This window comes from Netta rufina (assembly GCF_964035555.1).
Source record: "Netta rufina genome assembly, chromosome: 1".
Lineage (NCBI taxonomy): Eukaryota > Metazoa > Chordata > Aves > Anseriformes > Anatidae > Netta > Netta rufina.
In genome coordinates this window covers 143814881-143834881 of record NC_140123.1, presented here as the reverse complement: position 1 = coordinate 143834881, position 20001 = coordinate 143814881, and the positions used below count along the sequence as shown (strand labels likewise).

Sequence of the window (20001 nt, the reverse complement as noted above, 5' to 3'; positions counted from 1 at the left end):
GAAGTGACTGGCTAGTTGGACAAGATGATCGTTGAAAGTCCCTTCCAATTCAATTATTCCTTTCCATTTCAAACTCTTTTCTTATCCAAGAGATGGAACAGTTTGCACTGAGGGTAATACTTGGAGCTGACCAGTGGGATTTCAGGGAGGTGTTAACTTTTTTCCTCAGATACGTGTACATATTTTCTGTTCTATATTTTATAAAGTGTTTAACTGCTCTGTTTAATGTTAAAAAAATATTGTTCAGTCCAATGAATCCCATACTTTGATTTTAATCTCCACCAGTTGTTCATGATCAGTGTTGCTTATTTACCATTATGCTACTGATGTACTCCTTAACTTAAACTTCATTCAGACCTGCCTGTAACATGCATGTACACTACACTAGTGTGCACTAAGGCAGAAGCTGAGCGTTTATAAATGAAGGTAAATGAAAGTGGACAGAGCCTGTCATCACATAACAAAGTATGCACTTGATGCTGTGGGGATGTGGAGTTCAGTGCAAAACAGCCAGTGCTTGCCTCTCAGCTGAGATGTGGTGTCTGGCTGTGAGATTCAAATCCACTTAAGGGCAAAGCAGACAGTCAGATGTAGTTAACAGCTACTGCTCACCTTCCTGCTATTAATTTTGTCACTGAAGGCATGACTTCTGACTCCAGATGTACAGATAGAATTCTATCTTCTCTGTGCATAATATGTGCCAACAGACAAAGTGAAGTATCAGTGTGCTTGGAGTCATGCAAAAAATGAGCACAGGACCGAGGCAGGCAGCTCCTGACCCATAGATGCATACCTTATCTTCAGGTTGTCATTCTTTTTCTACCTGTTTTTTGGTACAGTCTTGTTTTTCTAATTCTAAAGAAGTTAGTCATTAAAGTTAGTCTTATAAGATGCTTTCTGCACTCCCCAATCATCCATGTAGCTTTTCTTCATGGCAGTTCTTGTTTGAGTTTACCTTTATTGAGCAGAATTATATGCCATCTTGGTATAGCTGCATTATTGCCTTATTGTTCATCCTGTATTTATATTGTGTGGTGCATTGTAGCACTGCGTAAATTTTTTAATAACTGCAATAAAATAATTACTCTTAGTTAATCAGTGACCACCTAGTGTATGTAGGGTTTGCTCTCTGCATGTCCTCTGTAGTATTTTTAAAACCCATACCAAATGTACGTGATAAAAACTGTTCTTCTGTCCTAATTACACAGTTTAGCAGGATTAGGATGAAAGGGCATCAGTTTAAAATCATAGAATCATTCAGGTTGGAAAAGACCCTCAAGTTTGCAGACTTGCAGCACAAACTACCTTATTTCTGGTCTGCATGTTAATTCTATATGTTTTATTAAAATAAAAACCACGTGGAGGTGCAAGAGAAATTTCCTTCTTTCATATATGTAGGCTCTGTGCAGATTCCCATTCCTGCCTGTATTTGATGTTATTACCATAGCAGTCTCTCTTTAAAGATTTAAAAATAAAAATACCTGGCAGCCTTCAAGAGGCATTTGGACAATGCCCTCATTAATATGCTGTAACTTTTGGTTAGCCCTGAAGTGGTCAGGGAGTTAAACTGGATGACCTTTGTAGGGATGTTCCAACTGAATGGACTTCCAACTGTTCTGTTCTAATACATTAAACAGAAAATTGTGTGTGTGGGGAAAAAGTCTCTTCTTCATTATAACAAAATCCAGTTTATAATCACAAGCATTCTGACCTTTTCTACCTGATATGTATAGGAAATGTCTACAGCACATCCTATATTACATATTAACATAAATATAGACACATTACCATTTAGAGGGGTTACTTGAGTTAGTGACAAAGTAGGCATAAAGCACTCAGTGTCCCTCATTTCTTTTGGAGTCCCAGTGGCTGAAAAATGGCACCTTGAAGTTTGCCTCTCCCACATCTTGTGGTATTACTACTGTTAATTTTTAAATTATTTTAGTTTCTACAGATTTTAGAAGAGAATGAGAGTTTTAGTATCAGGATTTCCATGCACTAATTTTTTATGGCTGAAGAAAAGTTCTTGATATTCAGCTCTTTGTGCTGTCATTTTTTCTATTGCATATCAAATGCTGAAAGCATGCAGAGGCAGTATAAAAGAACATATTCCCTATAGGTGGTAAACTTGTCATTCTTTTTAGAAGAAATAAAAAATGAAAGAGATTTATAGCCTTAAACAGTTCATCCTGGAGCATTCAGTTAGAAACTAGTCAGATCCAAAGGAGAAAAATGCTGCCGACCTGAATAGGATCCAACCTCGAGTACTTCTGTAAGCTACAGCTTAACTTTCAGTTCTTTTGTGTTGCTTTTCAAAAAGCATCAGCTTCTGCAACTACTGCTCGACTAAGTTCTTTTTCAGAGCTGAGACAAAAGTTGACAAAGCCTATGAAAATGAAACAGAGATCATCAGGCTAGATTCTGCTCGGGCTATGCACTTGAACAGCAGCTGAAGATTAAAACGTCTCTCTTTGATGTGCTGCTGTGAGCAGTGAAATAAATAACTGTAATGTTGCTTAAATCTAAAAATTGCTTTTTTCCACTGTTGTCTCCTCAGTATGTGGCTTCCAGGCACAGGGCTTTTGCTGTAGTACTGCTTGTCAGGCACTGTGATACGTTTTAAATGACTTCCTCCCTTTCCTTCCTTCCTCAGAAGGACAGGACTGCTTCAAGAAGACCATTTCATTTTAGTAAGGGTCGTCATCTGAAGAGGCCTTAAATGAACAGGAAAAGACAGTTGGAAACAAAATCTGGCTTCTTTGCTATCCTTCCTTGGGCCCACTTCTGCAGATTTCTTTTCGTCAGCAAAGACACCAGTGGGTGCCCCGATTTGTGCCGTTCTTCTCACCTGCTGTCGCTCAGTGCTGCTTCAGTTCAGAGTTAGATGGCTTTCCAGCAAGAGGCAGTTTTAGGTCTAAATTGGAGTCAGTTGGTGTGCTCGCAGATCCCGGAGAAACTGGAGAAGAACGGAGGAGATCCACCTCCAGGTGTGAATCTCCTGCCGTTTCTTCGTTAGCCCTGCAGACGGTCTGTGCTGGGCTAGTGACAGTGGCTGTTCAAGCTACTTCCACCACATAAATCTCATGTCCCTCTGCCCTTCTGCTCCTCTGAAGTCCTAGTGCCCAGAGATCCTGCTCTGCCAGAAGGGCTGAGAGGCAGGGGGTGGTGTGCTGGTATGTTCTTATGCTGGAGCCAACGGTGTTTGCCAAAAGAATGCAGTATTTCTTCAGCAGTACTTGTGAACTCCTGGAATGAAATCCAGGGGAATAATACATCTTGCGAGGGGAGAGGAGGAGGGGGGAAGTGGCTGGGGTACAGTAAGTAGCTGTTCTTCCCTGTTATTAAAAATATGGAAACTATTTAAAACTGTTTAGAAATTTGGAACGTTAAAAATAATCAAGGCAAGGAGAGCTCAGAACTCACTGCAAGGCTGCGTAAATCCAGTATGTCATGGTGGATTGCACATCTGTGGGTGTGTGCCCATACAGCACGGTATGCTGTATTTATTTATTTCTAAACATGTTTTCTGCAATTACTTCAAACTGAATAAGGGTAAGGGACTGAAAAAAAAAGTATTTGTAGAGACATTTGTTCCTTGCTGCGTTATACCTTCTCTCTGACAGCCTGAAATTTGGGTGAGACTTTGTGTGACTTATTCTTACTCTGCCGCTAAAATTTCTTCTGTGGCAATTGGGGTGGAAGGAAAACCTATCTTGCTTAAAAAAAAAAAAAAAGGGGCGGGATGTGGGGGGAGAGTTTTTTAGACTTGAAGGAGATTTATTTGATAGGAGAGTAAATAGTTAGAAATCCTAGTATATAAAATCCTAATCTTGTACGGGAAAACTAGGTTGGTTTCAACTTTGCAACTAGAAGGAAATGGCTAATTATTTGCAGTTTGTCCAGGAAGTGGATTAGTGTAATAGAAAGCAACTTGATCCTAACCCAAAAGGAGCACAGCACACCAATAAAGGAAAGGCTTAGCCATTTTCCTTTGAAATGCTTTCAACCTGGTTTAAGATACAAAAGATTCTTAAGACTTTTTATCTCGTGTTGGAAGGAGTGTATTAGCTACAAAAAGTCCTGCGGATTGTGAAGAACACAGAGCGTGTTAGAAACAGCCTTGCCTAGAAGTTGTGCATTGCACTGCCATGTGAGACTGACTTTGTATGCCTTTGAGGAAGCAAGCAGAGTGCGTGATTGCTGGGGAGGACTATTGTGTGCTGCTGAGCAGATAAGTAAAGATCTCGAAGGACAAAGCAGGAAGAAGAATTGTGTCCAGGCAGCTTTGTGCAGACAGAAGAGTGCTGGAATAACGAGCCTTTTGATAACAAGGGAATAGTCCTGAAACCAGTTGTTGCCATTACAAAAATATGTAAATGAGGTAAAATTCTTGTTTTCTTTGTTCAGTCCTATTGGTGTTTGGTAGAGCTGTGGCATTGAGTGCTGAACTTCAGGCTTGTCCTGCTGTTTGTGCTGACAGGTGGAAGAAACAAGCTTTCTTCTGGCCCAGCTTCGCTAAAGATAGCTTGATGCTGGATTTCTGCTGTCCTGCTGGGCCTTCTGATAACATGTGTATTCCAAGGGCTTGTGCTCGTTCTTACAGCTTCTCTCACAGATGCCTGAAAATGAACCATGACAAATATACTGTACTTTTTGGCTATTTGGGCTACTTCCTAACAGCAATTTTCTTCTATATAACAATGCCCGAGTCTTCCATTTTCATTTGCTGTCCATAAAAGATAATTCAATATGAAGCAAAGCCACTAATTGCTGTACTTTTTCATTATTTTTGTGTTACATTTTGCAGTTGGCCTTATATAACAGCAGCTTTTTCAACTCTATAATAAAAGGTAGTACCAAGTGTCATTAATGACCCCATTGCACATACACTGAAATTGTTGCATTATACATCATGGGCCTATAGAAATTTCATGGCTTCTCCATGTCAAGATGCAGGTTGGAAGTATTGGGCATGGATTATAGAGCTTTGGTCAAGCCTACGTGAAGGTGCTGGTAGATAGACAGGGTAAAGTTGTTTCCTTTTGTTCATGCAGGAACAACTCTTCCTCCAAAAGCAGTGCTCAATTCATAGGTGGCATCATCTGTAGGTAGAATTTATGCTTCACAGTGTTGGCATGTGAGCAAATAGTGATGAGTTTGTTTTCAGGACAGATAAACTGGTAGGATTAAGGTTTTTTTTTGTTTGTTTTTTTTTTTTTTTCATGTAATGAAGGCAAAAGCAGACTCTGTTCCACTGACTCTTGGTTAATTTGTATGCCCTCTTTTGTGTCCAGTTCCTTCTGAAAGGGAAGCGTGGCAGTTTGCAGTGATGGAAGGACACTCTGCCCACTTGCATTTTGGTACATTTTTCAACACGTGTAATGGAGCAGCCAAACACAACGTGCCAGCACGTCATTTGCTGTGCTAGCTGACTTCATTTTTCTTGGACAGTCTTCTGTGATCATAATGTTAGGCATGGCTGTCTTGAATTTATTGTTCTTGTCAACTACTCTGAGAATGGAATCACTTGGCTAAGTCCTAACACAACTAACGAAGTAGGAGCTATAATGAAATCCCTCCAGATCCACGGCCTCATTTAAACATACAGAGTTCAGGAAGCTGTAAGACGTGATCGCTTGTATTACTTGAAGAATATTGTGGTTTAGTAGCATAGTATATAGGATCTTTGGTAACAAAATTGTAATTATTTTTAAAATTATATTACTATATTAATTTTTGAAGTGATGGATTAAACTGGCTGTTCTCCTGTACGTTTTATTGTAATCACTGGTGCACATCTTGTTAGTTTCTTCTCTCTCAACTTGCATCCTCTTCATTCTAAAGTAAAACCAGTTCTGTGAGAGAATTATCTACTGAGAATCTGGGGGATGGACGTTTTCTCCCAGTTGGAAATATTAAAAAATGCTGAAAGAGAATAGCTTTGGTGTGTATCCCTGCTGCAGCTGTGCTAGTAATGCCACGCTACCGCATAGATAAAAGACTGTGTGGGATCACCTGATGCACAGCCGCAGGGAGAGAAGAGCCTGCACAGTAGCCAGCTCTAGAGATTTACTTTGTTTCTGTAGGTCTTGCTGAAACTTCTTGCTGGAGCTACTTGCCCTGAAGAAAGTTTGGACAGAAAATGCCAGCATCAAATTGAATAGTTCATACAAAATGAGCTCCTCTCCAGCCCTAGATTGAAAAATATCGTAACGTTAGAGAAAAGCTGAATACTACTAGTGTTTCCAGTAGAGAAGGACAAAAGACTTTCTGTAGAAGCAGTTCAAGATTTTTCCCTGTATCAATTGCCAATAATTTCAATTTCTGGAAGTGAAAATAAATTATTTCTTTTAAGAGCATAGGTTCTTACCTAGTTTCCTAGGCTGGGAGCACACAAAAATCTTTCTGATGTTAATTCCATGTTTTTATTTCCCTTAATTACGTATAATTTGTTGTTTTTCCTGGAAGTCTACTCATTTCCTGTTTAAGTGTACTGCTTGCTGTTCTTGATGTACAGTTATTTCCCTGCTTTCACTGGAGTTAGCAATGTGCCTCAAGTTAGTGTTGGAAATGGAATGTGTGTTACAGCCATTCTGATGGACTCTTAAAAAACATGAACTCTTAAAAAACATGCTTAAATACAGCTAGCCCTGTGGCACTCCATAAAAGCACCCTGCAATTCAGTGTGTTTCTGATTGTCATTATTCTTTACTAATAGTATTTTCTCTAATTTCGGTGCCTGCCACAGTACTCCTATCTAGAGCCAAGGGAAATTAATTTTCCACTCTATTAAATGACAATAATGTTTATTAAAGACAAGACATTCTACATAATTATTAAACTATTTTTTTTAGCATTACAAACTTTGCATTTGGTAATCAGAAACAGTTGTTCCAGGAATTTGGTCATTGCTTGAAATATACTTAGTTGGTTTTGGACAAGTACTTTCCAATGGGAAACTCACATTCAGAACAAAAGAAATGCGTGTTTAGGATCGTAGAACATAGACTTTAAATATCGTGTTCTGCCATGTCAAGCACCAGGACTTTGATGCTCTCTACATATTACTGCAGTGAAAATACGTTTTTCTGTCTAATAATTGTGTGTTGTTTTAGACTCCATGACAGAAAGATGTGTATAATAGGACTGAGCATCTTAATGGAATTGCAGAACCGTCCGCCTGCAGTGGATGCTGTGGCTGCTCAGATCGTCCCTTCAATCCTCCTCCTCTTCCTGGGCTTAAAACAAGTGTGCGCCTCGCGAGAACTCACAGAACATGAGGACCATGCTAAAGATGACAAACACGTTGCAGAAGATAATGGTAAAATCTCCCCTTTTCACATTGTGGATTTTGTCTGGATTTAATTTAAAGGGGGTAAGAAATTGCAGTTCATTTCTAAGACTCATTAGTCCGCTGAAAATAGCTAGGCTTATTGGGTGCTTGAAAGATCACCTTAGGAATTGATTTTTACTCCCAAAATGTAATCAAAGTGTTTCAATGTATAATAGGTAATACTTTGTGAAAGGGTAATTTTTGTGAGGAAGTAACAATAAAACTTGCAAGTCCACCCTTGTGAATGTACTCCATCTTCTCCGTAAGCAGCAGGTGTTTTCCATGACTCCACTGCCTTTATTCTTGATTCCTGGAAAGAAGCTGTTCCTAGTACCCAGCTATTTTAAAGACCTATTCTAGTGAAATTTAAAGGAAATCCTTGCAAGTCATCTTTGTCCAAATAGAAAATGGCATGCAGTGATTTTCAAAGTGGAATTTGAGGCAGATAAGGATCCTGGAGTAGAAAGACTTCTTATTGCTGTGGCTGGCAGAAGAGAGAAAAATCTGAAGAATACGTTGCAGTGGGAACTGTAGGGAGTGAATTTTGTACAGTGTTGTAGGCAGATACGTGTGGCTGTTCCTTGACTGGGAAGAGGAAATAGATGGTTTGAGACCTGAAAATTAGAATGGGTCTAAGCAGAGTATGTAATCCATTAAAATTTCACACAGTTGTTCTGTAATGTATTTAGAGAATTTTCTTCAATGCATAGGAGTATGCTATGGAATCAGCACAATAACTTTAAAATATCTGTCCTGTGAGTCAGTCCTGCTTGTTACAGATACAGTCACTTCATTCTTTTTATCCTGCTAACGCAGAAAGAGCTGAAGGTTTGAAGGTTTGGAACTGGAGGGGATTAAAAAAAAAAAAAATCTCAGTTAAGAGTCAAAAATATTTTTCCTTAAGTGAGAAATAGCAATGTTCAGAATTGCCTGTTGGAATTGCATTTAATTCAGGTTATAATCGTTGTTTCATAAACAGAGTGGAAGGTAAAACTAAGCAAAATATGATATTTTAACTTCCTTCAAATAAAGGAACACTCTGAAGAACAGCAGACAGACGTTAGGCGTACACCTGTTTTTCTGTTTGTTTTGTGTCAATTTGAGAAGCCTGTGCCAGTCTTTTTGTTCATAATTTAAAAAGCATAGTGATGGGACACTTTGTGCAAGACAAATTTGCTCAAAATTTTTGGATCCTATAATTATGCAATGACAGCGTATATGAAAGAAGAAAAAAGCTTCACATTCCCCAGGTGTTCTTAGAAACAAAAACTTAACTGATCTTGAGTGTAGAAAACATTTTAATAGCTTCATTTTCCCAGTTCTTCTGAGTTCTTGAGGGAAGGATGTTAACAGAGGATCATCTTTTCAACCAGAAATTAGATTGATTCATTATTCTTAATTTGAAAGCCACTTTTTCCAAATACTTTTAAATGTTTGTTTTACAAAACACAATAATGCTTTTGCAGAAGAGATACCAAGTGATGAGGAGGAGACAAATGAAGTGAGCCAGGCAATGCAAGAGAACCACGGTGGAGGTGGTGGCGGCGGCAGTGGAGGTGGAGAAGAAGAGGAGGATGACGATGACGATGATGACTGGGATGAAGATGCATTGGAAGAGACTGCTCTTGAAGGATTCAGCACACCTCTTGACCTTGAAAACGGTGTTGATGAATACCAGTTCTTTACACAAGCACTTTTAGGTATGTGTGGACAGAACGCGATGAAGTAGTTTGGAGATGGTTATGGTCATCATTAGGAAAAGCCTTTTTCTTTGTTATGAGTAATAATTTATTTAAACTGGAAATGTTTTGTAATGTTAGTCCTAAGATTTTTTGGCTTACAAATACCACAAAAAACAGATGGCACCAAATACAGCCAGAGATTAGTAGTCTTCATGTTTTCTTTCAGAGCTTTTCAACCACAGCCCAAATAAGTGAGAGTTGGTCACTAGAGGGACTCCTATATATAAAAATGTTTGTCACTTTCTAGATGTTAAAATCATAGTGGAAAAAATGTTTTCTCCCTTTCCTGTTTGACTAATCCTGTTGCTTTTAGTTTTGATCTGAATATTCTGTTAAAAGATTCACTTCATTGTTGTCCATGAATAATTGGCCACGCTGTTAACTTCCTGTTTCAGAAAGCAGAGGATGTAAGGAAGTTCTCCCAAAGGATTGGTTACAGGGGGGGATTCTGCACCAAGAAACTGACAGGAATTCTGAATCTGTTTTGCAGTGCAAAATCTGTTTGTTTGTTTGTTTTATCCAAACCAGGGATTTAATTTTGTTTATCTAAAATTAACTTGGATTGTAAGCTGATAATCACTTTCCATGCATTCCTGTTCTGATAGCGGTGCAGAGCCGAGATGCTGCCTGGTACCATTCACTGACAGCTCCGCTGAGTGAGGATCAGAAGAAACAGCTGCAGGAAATTTATACATTAGCAGAACACCGGCGAAATGCTGCAGGTAAGTCACTTCTCCGGGGCCACTTTATTTATTCAGGGATGTTGGAACCACATCTAATCTGTAACAACAGGGAATAAATCTCTGTGCTAATTAACATAAGTCTTACAAGAGGCCTGAAAAGCGTGAGCAGGATATTGTGCTGTATTATTGCTTGCCTAGAAGTGTGTTATTCAGATTACTGTTATTATAATTAATTGCCCTCTCATTGACATATGCTGCTGTTTGAGCAAGCTTTGAACTGGTTTTGCACAACCTGACATTTGAAATGAAGAGCAAATTAAGGCAATATCTAGATGTCAGCCAGTCATCTGATGGAAATTACTATAGATCATTATGTGTCTAACAGCATTATGTGTTGGACTGCTAACATTGCCTTCACAGATGGTGTGAGGTTTTGGGCATTTAGGACACTGGCATCATGGAAAATAAATTCACATTTATTCAAGAGGCGAGCGGAATAGTGTAGCATACAATTGTTCTGTAGAGGATTAATTTCTCCATTCTGTTGTAGAGGTGTGTTGTGCTTATTCGTTTAAAGAAAATACTGGTGTGATTTATTACTGTTGCTGCACATAGGGAACGAAAGTTTTTTCTACAACTTTGCTTTCTTAGCTGAATGGTGTTATGGTATTATCTCTGGCAGAAGTGTTTTCTGCAAGCTATTTTTCATATCTTTTCCCTTCTTTGAATTCTAGAGACTAAGACAATAGAACAACAAAGTGGCTACACATTTGACAACAAAGGACTGATCACAGCATTTAACTTTGCTGGAAGTACTCCTGGTGGAAACTGAAGGATCAGCTACAAAGGTCAATGGGAAGGGTTTCATCATTACTTTTTCTTAAAACCATCATGACTTCTGAGTGATAGGGGAGGGTAATTCAATGCTGCTGAAGGTTTTCTGAAATGTAGCAGTGTGCTTCCCCCACCAGAATGCTTTTTCTAACCAGCTACTGTAATGTACAAATTCTTGTGGTGTTTTTATAGTTTGATGGACTGAAAAGGAAACGTTTGTCCTCAAGGAACCTGAATGACTGGGAGGGGCCAGGCTGCATCTAATTGAGTTGCACTTCTCAGGTTTTTGCTGTGCAGAATTGATAGATTCATATGGATAACAGTGCCTTCTGTTGTACATGGATTGCCTGAACAAATGGATTTTGGAGTGCATTATAATTTTTTTAAGTGTAAGGACATTTCTTGATACACTGTAAGCCTTGGTTCCATGTTTTCCTGTCATCTGCTTTTTACTACATGGTTTAATTGTTTGTTGGCTGCATACATATTGCTGGATCCAGAATATTATCTCATCTTCCCTATTTGGTGCAGACCAAATGTGTACAGGGAAGTGTCTGCTGGAGTTGCAAAGCATACACTGGTTGTGTCAGAGTGTCTTAACAAAATTGCAGATTTTCCCTTGATGTAGTAGTCTTAAATTATTTCTCTTAGCCATGAAATCAACTCACTTGAGTTACGATGGCACATGTGGCAGGTGAATATATCCTAGATCCATATTGACGTTACCTCCTGCCTGCACAAGTGGCATGGCCTTTCAGATGTAGATGTTCTACATGACATCTTTTTATTTCCACTATTTTTGATGAATATTGGATTTTACTTGGGTTCCTATAACCCGCTTTTCTGTTTTTATTCATTCATTACCATTCCAGTGGTAGTACTGAATAAAGTGGTACAAAATATTCACAATATTTTATTTATCTTGATAGAAGAAAAACAGCTCTGAACTTGTTTCTTCTTACTGTTACACTTTGGTGACTGAATTTCTGGTCTGCATTCCATTTGGCTGTTCTTGTTCCATACTGAAATTTTGTTATCCAACAGATTTTTTTTTCCTGAATTTCAAAGACTTGTTTCTCATAAATTGGAACATATATATAACAGTTTTTTTGTGCATATGCTCGTTTAGTGAGAGACTTACCATTATGAGAAACTGATAGCAATACTAATTTGAATAGGTGCCCCTTCTCTAGATCTCTTGGGATCTCAGTGATGTAGCCAAAATAAGTTGGGGTGCTTTAGAATGTGAAGTTTGAATTGGACATAAAACATTTAGTCCAGATTTTGTCTCTGTGTTAATTTCTTTAAGACGTAAAAATATTTACCAAGCAGTTTTAAGCACATACAGATTATATATTTCTTCAGAGCAGTGCCACAGCTGGAAAATCAAAGCCCTTCCTATGCCCTATCAGATTTTCAAGGATTGTAGATAACTACAAATTACTGGCCCCTTCAGTGTCCTAAAACGCTTTTTTTTTTTTTTTTAAAGTGTTAGAGAAATTATAATTCAGTCTGATAAATCCGAAGCTCTCTGTGCCTTGGCATCTGGAAGAGGCCATAGTGTTGCTGCCTATTCCTTGCCCCATACCCTGGACCTTTCTCAGTCTTGCAGTCATGGGGCAGAAGGTTCCCCACCATTTTTCTTGTTCCAGTACCTTTGTGTGGGACTCACTCCAGCACTGCTGCTGCTTTTTTTTTTTTCTTTTTTTTTTTTTCCCACAGAAGATGTAGAGTCAAATTGATTCATGCAGGTTTTTCACTGCTCTGATTCACATAGTAGCAATGGTGAAAATTTCCCACTTTTAGCTCTGGTTGTCCATACGGGAATCTGGGAGAATTCCACAGATTGTATTTTCAAGAATGAAAAATACTGCATTGGACATTTTCTCACAGATCGAGTAGCAGAGGGCAGAGAGGCCATGAAAATCATAGGTCACTTTTGCTCATTTAGGCCTGGGGATGTGTTCACTGAAATGGCAGGAAGGTATTACATCCAGTTAGTTGGTGAGTTTCTGGGAAGCTGTAGAAGTTTTGAAATAAAAAAATTTAATAAATTTTTTTTTGAAGTTTAAAGATATGAATGACTTCTCTGATAATTGAGGTTAAGTATTAGTCAGGTAAACTGTTTAAGATTTCTATTATTTTATTAAGGAAAAAAAAAAGATTGAGTGGGATTTCTCTCAAAACTCATTTTCCTCCTGTACACTGGCATACAGAGTAGAAGGGAGATTTATTTTTCTTCTGCTAATAAGGTTGCTTGCACAATCACAAGTTAATATTTAAGAGGTAATGTGTTCAAGGAAAAATCTGCTTTTGCATAGCATCATTTCTGTGTTGCTCAGCTGAACTGTGGCTGCTCCCTGGTTCTGCTGCTTCTATACTTTTCAAGTCAACTGCCAAGAAAATTTCATCCAGATGTTTCTTACAAGGGGTTTAATCAGCAGCATGGAGTCGGGAATCTTTGTTGTCTGCTTTGCAGTGGGAGTCAGAGATATCTGAGGGGATGGCATGTAAAAAGGTTAAATGCCCTTCCCTTCCCAGGAGATTCATGAGCAAATGTTTCTACTGGCAAAAGCAAATGTTAATTATTTCATTTCTTTTTTTTTGAAAAGGGATTCCATCCAAAAAGATTTATTGGGCTCTAGCCTCTACTTTAACATATGGTTCTCTTTTAACATGATAAATATCTGTTTGTACATGATCATAAATAGGTAATGGATTTTAGGGATTTCTTTCTGAGTTGTGTCCAGCTTTGTACTGCATTAAAAGGAGAGTAACACAAACATGGATTACTGTCTGACTTTGAGGCCGAGGTAATCATGGGATATCACATACATTGTGCTTGGACAGCCAGTGCTGGTATTTGCCACTGGAAGTACAGAGAATCGTGAAAGTATTGTAAAATAAAACAAAGACTGATAACCGGTGACCTGTGGTACCCCATGCCCATGTTCCTAAAGTGTGAAGGTGACTCATGGGCACCATGAGGGCTTTACATATGAAACTAGCATGGTGTTGGTTAAAATCGTATCAAATGTTAGCTTAAATGATAAGTTTATTTTCTAGATTAAATTAACCCATGCTGGGTGTTGAATCGCATATACTGTTTGGTCACTCATAAGAGGAAAATAAGGATGAGCACATGTTTTGGCTGCTTCTTTTTACTCTCTTACTTTCAAAATTGAAGTATTTGTTTTGCTTTTGTAACAAAGCAAAATATTTCAACAAAATGGCCAGCTCTTGGAAGAGAACAGAATATCAAGCTAAGAAAAAAATCTTAAAAAAAACAAGCAAAAAAAACAAAACCCTTTACGCACACAGTTTGAAGTAGATGTGCTTTGGGATTGAATTCAAAATATGTAAAGAATGTTACACAAAATGATATTGTGAGATTCTTCCTTTTAAGGGGAAAGGGTGTCTGCAGGGTGTCAAGGAGACGTGAAATGAAATGCTTTAGGATATGCCATTTGGCTATGAAGTCCAGCAGGCAGCATGTGACTCTGGATTCATACACTGAGGAAAGAAGGTAGGACAGTAGGTGACCTTTTTTTTTTTTTTTTCTGTAAAGCAAGAGTCTATCTTGAGACTTGTAAGCCAAAGGAATCGTAGACAACATGAATGATTAACTGTCCTTTGCTTCTATAATATTTCTTAGTCTTTTTTCTTCCCTCCTTTCGTTACCTTTGCCAGTGACTGTTACTAGGTATTTCGGGGGTATTCAGAATATCTGAAAAAATAAAGCTTAAACAGAATTTGTTAAATCCCATTGTTCCTGAAGCAGTGGAGCCTATCCATTGCATTTTCTTCTATAGAAGAAAGTCTCATTTAACATGTGCAGGTGGTGCAGAACTACAAAACCCCTTCGCTTGTGTCTGCAGTTTGAGAAGAACCTTTCTGTGATTTATTACTTCAAATGGGTAGGTCCAAAAATGGTACTTGAAATCCCTGCACCTTGTACTTAAATTTGCTCAAAGGGTAAGCAAAAATACACTGTATAACGGGGGTGCTCAGTCCTAGTTCTTAAACATGCCATAGACAATCTTTTGATATGTGAGCTCCTCAAGGATCTCCATCTCTGAGTGAGGATGTTACTCAAGTCTGAGTCTTTGCATCTTTGCAGCTGGACAGAGAATCACGTTTCCCTCACCGCAGCAAAGCATACAGCAGGTATGGCTACCAGTGTCTTGACAGCGTGAGTGAAAATAGCACTCTTCTTCTCTCAGTTGTTGTATCTTAACCCAAACGGATGGGATACAGTAAAGATGGATATTCTGAGTTTGCTAGAGGAAGCCAGACACTGTGCCAGGTAGCAGAAAGTCTTAGCATAAAACCATATCATAAAGGGGATGTATGAACAGGCCAAGCTGCTTTATTTTGACATCTCTTCCACTGCTGGTACTTCTGTAAACAAATAAACAAAAAAAGCCCCATCCCATAAAACAAAAAATAAAACAACAGTGTAAAATGAATGAGAACTAAAGCAGTGCTTGTGCACGAGACAGGTAGAAACTTCTCTGCTCTGCAGATCTAATCACATTACTCAATTTGAATGCGCTGAGGTACTTTAAAATATGCAACATCTGTCCAGACGTCAGTAACCTGAATATGACAACTGTTAATATGACATAAAGATTTTGTGGGATTTTCTTTAGCAGAGAAAAGATGCATCCCTTTGAAAAGTCTGGGAACATCTTGTCTTGGCTGATGTGCAATCACCAGTGGGAGACACTCAGTGGGATTACAACTTTTCTTAAAAATTATCAACATACCTCCTACCAAATCGCTATGTCAAGGGAGCTAACCGACCAACTATTCCTTGACTAATGAATTTTGGGGAACAGCACTTCAAAGAGAATCTGCAGGCATATGCAATTGTGATGATGTAGGAATCAGGAAAGCATCCATTTAAATGGAGTTGATGCGTTTGATATGATCCTGCACTGTTCCTGATTTTATCTGGATCTTCTAGAGGAGCGTTCAACAACTTTGTTCTATGCCTTTCTCTAGAGATAAGAATGCGCTTGACTTCTTGGGCAGCCCCAGGTTTGGTGCAGTGCTGTGAACTCAGGATCTGAAAGCAATCTTGATTACAAATGGGTAGTTGTTCGTATCAGGAAAAAAAATGAGGTGAAAGTGGTAAGTTAATGCTAGGATTCTCTTCACAGGCTGTACAGAGGCTCGCAGCTTTAACTGCTTGGTTGTGTGCGTGGTGGGGTGGGAGGTGTAATTTCAGATGGATTGATTTCTCCAATGTGAACAGAACTTTATCAGCTCTGGGGTTCACCTGAGGCAAATGGAGAGGGTTGGTCAGAAGTTGCCTACTGGCCCATCCTGGATTATATTATATAACACGAAGTGCAAAATCTGGCAAATGATTTACCACTTGAAGCTGCTGAGCAACAAAAATTAGTGTTTTCTTGAAATGAGATTTTAATATGTTCTGTTACGTTTCATTTTTTTTGCCCTCGCTCAAAATGCAGAATTACTGCTTGATGTGGAGGCCTATCGGTATTTCACAGGACTGTTTACTATTCAAGGTGATTCTCCGAGAAGTTTTCCTCATTTTTTTCAACATGTTTGTGTAAGTAAAGCTGCACGTATCCCTCTCTCACTATTTTCTGCGAACAGAGATCTTGGCAATGGACCTCAGAGGAAGAAGAACAGTGCTTTGAAAGGACAAGACTGTACATAAGCAGGTTATTTTTAGAAAATGGAAGAACTATGGCCTCTGGAGAAAATGTGAAACAATAAATATTTATACAAAAGTGCATGAGGTAAAGAAATTAATATTAAACAATATAAGTGAGATTCTGTTCTTTGATCATGGCTGTAATGTTTTTTGTCATAGCCAAACTTTGTGTGAAAACAGCTTTGAATTGCATGTGCTGCTGGTAATATGCTTAACATAAATCACCTGAAATATTTTTTTGGATCAAAAGGAGACCAAAGAGGCCATGCAGATTTCTTTTGATAATTAAATGCAAAGATATGAGCCCATGACTGCAATGACTAGAGGGAGACCACTCTGTGTAACGTTTTCAGGTTGGATTGCAGGATCATCACCTTTGTAAGAAACCTAAAATACTACGCTGTGGGTTGGCTTTGAGGGCAAGAATTGACAAATGCAAAACACGCATTGATGACGAGAAGAATCTCTTTCTAACTTGAAGAATTCTGTACAGTGTTCTCGGAAGCTGTGCTGAATTTGCTTTAAAAATAGTAATAAATCTTATTGCTTAGGTCAAATGTTACATCTGTTGTGCATTTATATGGGAGGAATAATATTTCTTAAAAAAATGTAACATGCCACCTACCAAGGAGCCCAATCTCAGTTTATAGCCTCTCTTCATACAGCCATAAAACTTATTTACAAGAACACCCCAGAATTAATTTTAAACAAATGTGCTTGTTATCCAGAGTTAATGTGCATTTGTGTAGCAGTTTGTGTTTGTTAATCTCAGACTTGCAAAGTCCACTCTTCATGTGAATGGTTTGCGTGCAAACGAACATAACTGATGTTTGGTGTAGATGAGATCATTATGGATCGTCCCAATACAATTTCCAAAAATGTCAGAACAGTGAAGATAGTGATCTTGTGTTCCTGCACCAGAGCTTGGACCAGTCTTCTGTGTGTGGAATTCACAAAGCAGACAGTTTGTACCAAAACTTCACAGAACGAGAGATTAATCCTGCGTGAAACTGTGAGCCTGATATTTTTATCAGCGGAATATTTCCATCATGGTGAGTTCCTACAGTAGCCTGTTCATTAGATTGTGCTGTTTGGTAATGCTTGCCCTTCTCTATACAGGGCACTTTTGCAATTCCTCCACAGTATCTCTGAGAGCAGTGGTTAGTGGCGCATAATCGTCATGGAGAGGCTGAGTTAGTGTAGTTTGCCCAAAGTCATAGCAGTGTGTTGCAGCTGGCAAGAGAGAGAAACATTCTGGTTCTGTAAAAGTGCCTGGGAGTTTTACCATTGGCTCTTATGGAGGCAGGATTTCACCCAAGGCATTTGCTAGGTCTTAGTGTTTGTACCACGGTTAATACCTTCCGGAGAAGCTCTGCCAGAACATACTTCATTTATGAAATTGCTTAGTACCGGTGAGCTCAAGTGAGCTGCAGTTTTAACCTGTCTAGCAGTGGCATTGTTTCATCGTATCTTGTGTGGGTTTCTTGGTGTCATGAGATCTCCTGCAGAAAGACGGTTCTCAGCTGGGTGATAAATGACATGCTGATTGCCAGTTCCTCTTGAGGCTTTGAGGGGAACCTAATCACGTGGGAGTAGAACTTCAGGTGACCTGTGGTATCATCTATACCACCTCTCAGGCTGTTGGGAAGCTTGTGGCCTCTCTGCAGGTATTAACAAACACACGGCATTAGCTGTGAAGGTGTAGGCTGTGATTGCCACTTCTAGCAGACTCTGAAAGAGTGTATTTTTCACTGAAGTAAATACATGGCTCTCCTGCCTCCTCCTGCCCTCTGACTGCATCGATCTTTTAGACGAAGTTGAATTCTTAAGCTGAATACTAATTCCAAATGCTTGAAAATGGTAATTTCTTTTAGTTTCATCCCAGTAAGGATGAAAGTTGATCAATGTTTGCTTTCTCTTGGTATCAGGTATGTTAAATGCATAATTTAAACAATTTAATTACTTTTTTGATTAAATTGATGGGACTTTAACCATTCCCATGCAGTTTCCGACTGAATTTATGCTTTTTCTGGAAGAGTTCAAGCTACGTGGATTTGTGTGCACATCAGAAAAAGCCTCTATAATAGTCGTACAAATGAAATTCAGAATAAAAAATGCAGTCTGGGAAGGTCATATCAGTATATGAATAATGGTTGTTTTCTTTATTATTGAAGTTCCTGGCCTTTTATCTCTCAGCACCTTGTAGAACAGAGCATGCAGCAGCAACAACTATAAGGATGCCTGCAGCTTCCAAGTCTTCCTGCTCAGTTAATTATAAATAATCCATACAGCCCTTTTTAGTACCACATGCCTCACACCTGACTCTGCCTCAAGAGGTTGTGCAGAGTGCAGGAGTGGGGCTAAATGGCTGTGTAAACGTAGGCATCTGACCACAGCTGTGGGGCTGACATCTGCACCTCAGTAGCAGATGTGGCTGTGTTCTGGAAGGGCTTTGTGGGTGTGGAGAAGGCAAACCCTGTCTTATGTTTTCCTCCTGCCGTAAGTGTGTTTCTGGAGGATGCAGGGGGTTGAACGAAAGCACACCATAATATGTCTGAATGTGCACTGATCGGAAGCAGCCATCATTTCTATGTGAAGACCACTCAAATCTGAGATTAAATAGCTACATGGAGTCTGGTTCCTCAGTACAGCACAGACTGTGATTGCTGAATTTTGCCAAACAAGAATCAATGCAGTTAGGGTAAGCAGCATGATTAGGTTAATCTGTATGATTGTTTTGAAGAAAGACTGATGGGATCTGCCTTCATCATTGTGAGGGGAAAAAACAAACAGGCTAGCCAAGAGAGAGTCCATGCCCTAGAAGCCCCCCAGACATTGATTTCACTGGAAAAGCGAGCATGGAAATTGCCCCAAGGAAGAGTCGCTACTTGTGACTTTCAATTACAGAATATTTATCCATTGCTTCAATGATCAAAAGGATTGCTGATTTCATACAGGTAAGTGTCCAGGAAGACAAAGGTAAGGAGATTGCCACTGTGCTCCTCTTTAAGTACGGCTGGTTTCAGAACCCAGGGGTGTTTGAGCCACCTGGCTGGAGGAACCAAAGGACGTTTCTGGTTGCCAAAGGCTGTTCTCTCCAGAAGGAGTTCTGCAGTCTCAGGCTGCCTCAGTTTTTGTGGTTTCTTCGTCCTGACTGTTGCAAGGGCATATCTGATTGTTTAATGGGATTTTCTATTACTGAATGATTGATATTCTTCAAATAAAACACGCATACTGAAAAACCACTGCCACTGCACAACTGAAGCAGCGTCTGCTTGTGGTTGGAAATCATGCCTTGCTCCCCCTTACAGAGGGATGGGGGAGAGTGCTTATATTTATCTCCTGTCTGCTCTGGCTAGACTTTGTTACCCCCTCACTTTTCTATCCGTCGTGTAGCTGTAGGATACAGTGGTTTTCCGGGACATGAGGATCTTGCCTTGGATCTTCAGCTTCTGCTTCTTGTAAACAAAGAAATATTCCCACTCAGCTGTGATTCTGGATCCCTCCTCTCACATGCATTCACATGCACAACCTCCTCTCACATGCATGCCTCTTCCCCCTCTCACATGTGCTGCTCTTAGGGGTGCCTGTGGTGTGTGACTGGGAGGTACTGAATTAGGAAGAACTGCGGAAATGAAGGCAGATTTGTTGCCAATAGTTATTGCCACAGAGCATAGATTATTAATCACTCAATTCTCTTACTAATGTGCTTCTATACAC

At 39.3% G+C, this 20001-nt stretch overlaps 1 protein-coding gene across 1 annotated transcript in view; it reads left to right on the top strand.

Moving 5' to 3' along the window:
- Positions 1-16777, top strand: part of IPO8 (importin 8) — a 50357-nt gene extending 33580 nt beyond the window's left edge. The window contains exons 22-25 of the mRNA XM_084288800.1: positions 7116-7321; positions 8800-9033; positions 9681-9797; positions 10493-16777. Coding sequence (XP_084144926.1) covers positions 7116-7321; positions 8800-9033; positions 9681-9797; positions 10493-10590 — 655 coding nt within the window. The 3' untranslated portion in view covers positions 10591-16777. The remainder of the gene's footprint in view (positions 1-7115; positions 7322-8799; positions 9034-9680; positions 9798-10492) is intronic.
- Positions 16778-20001: the final 3224 nt, after the last annotated feature.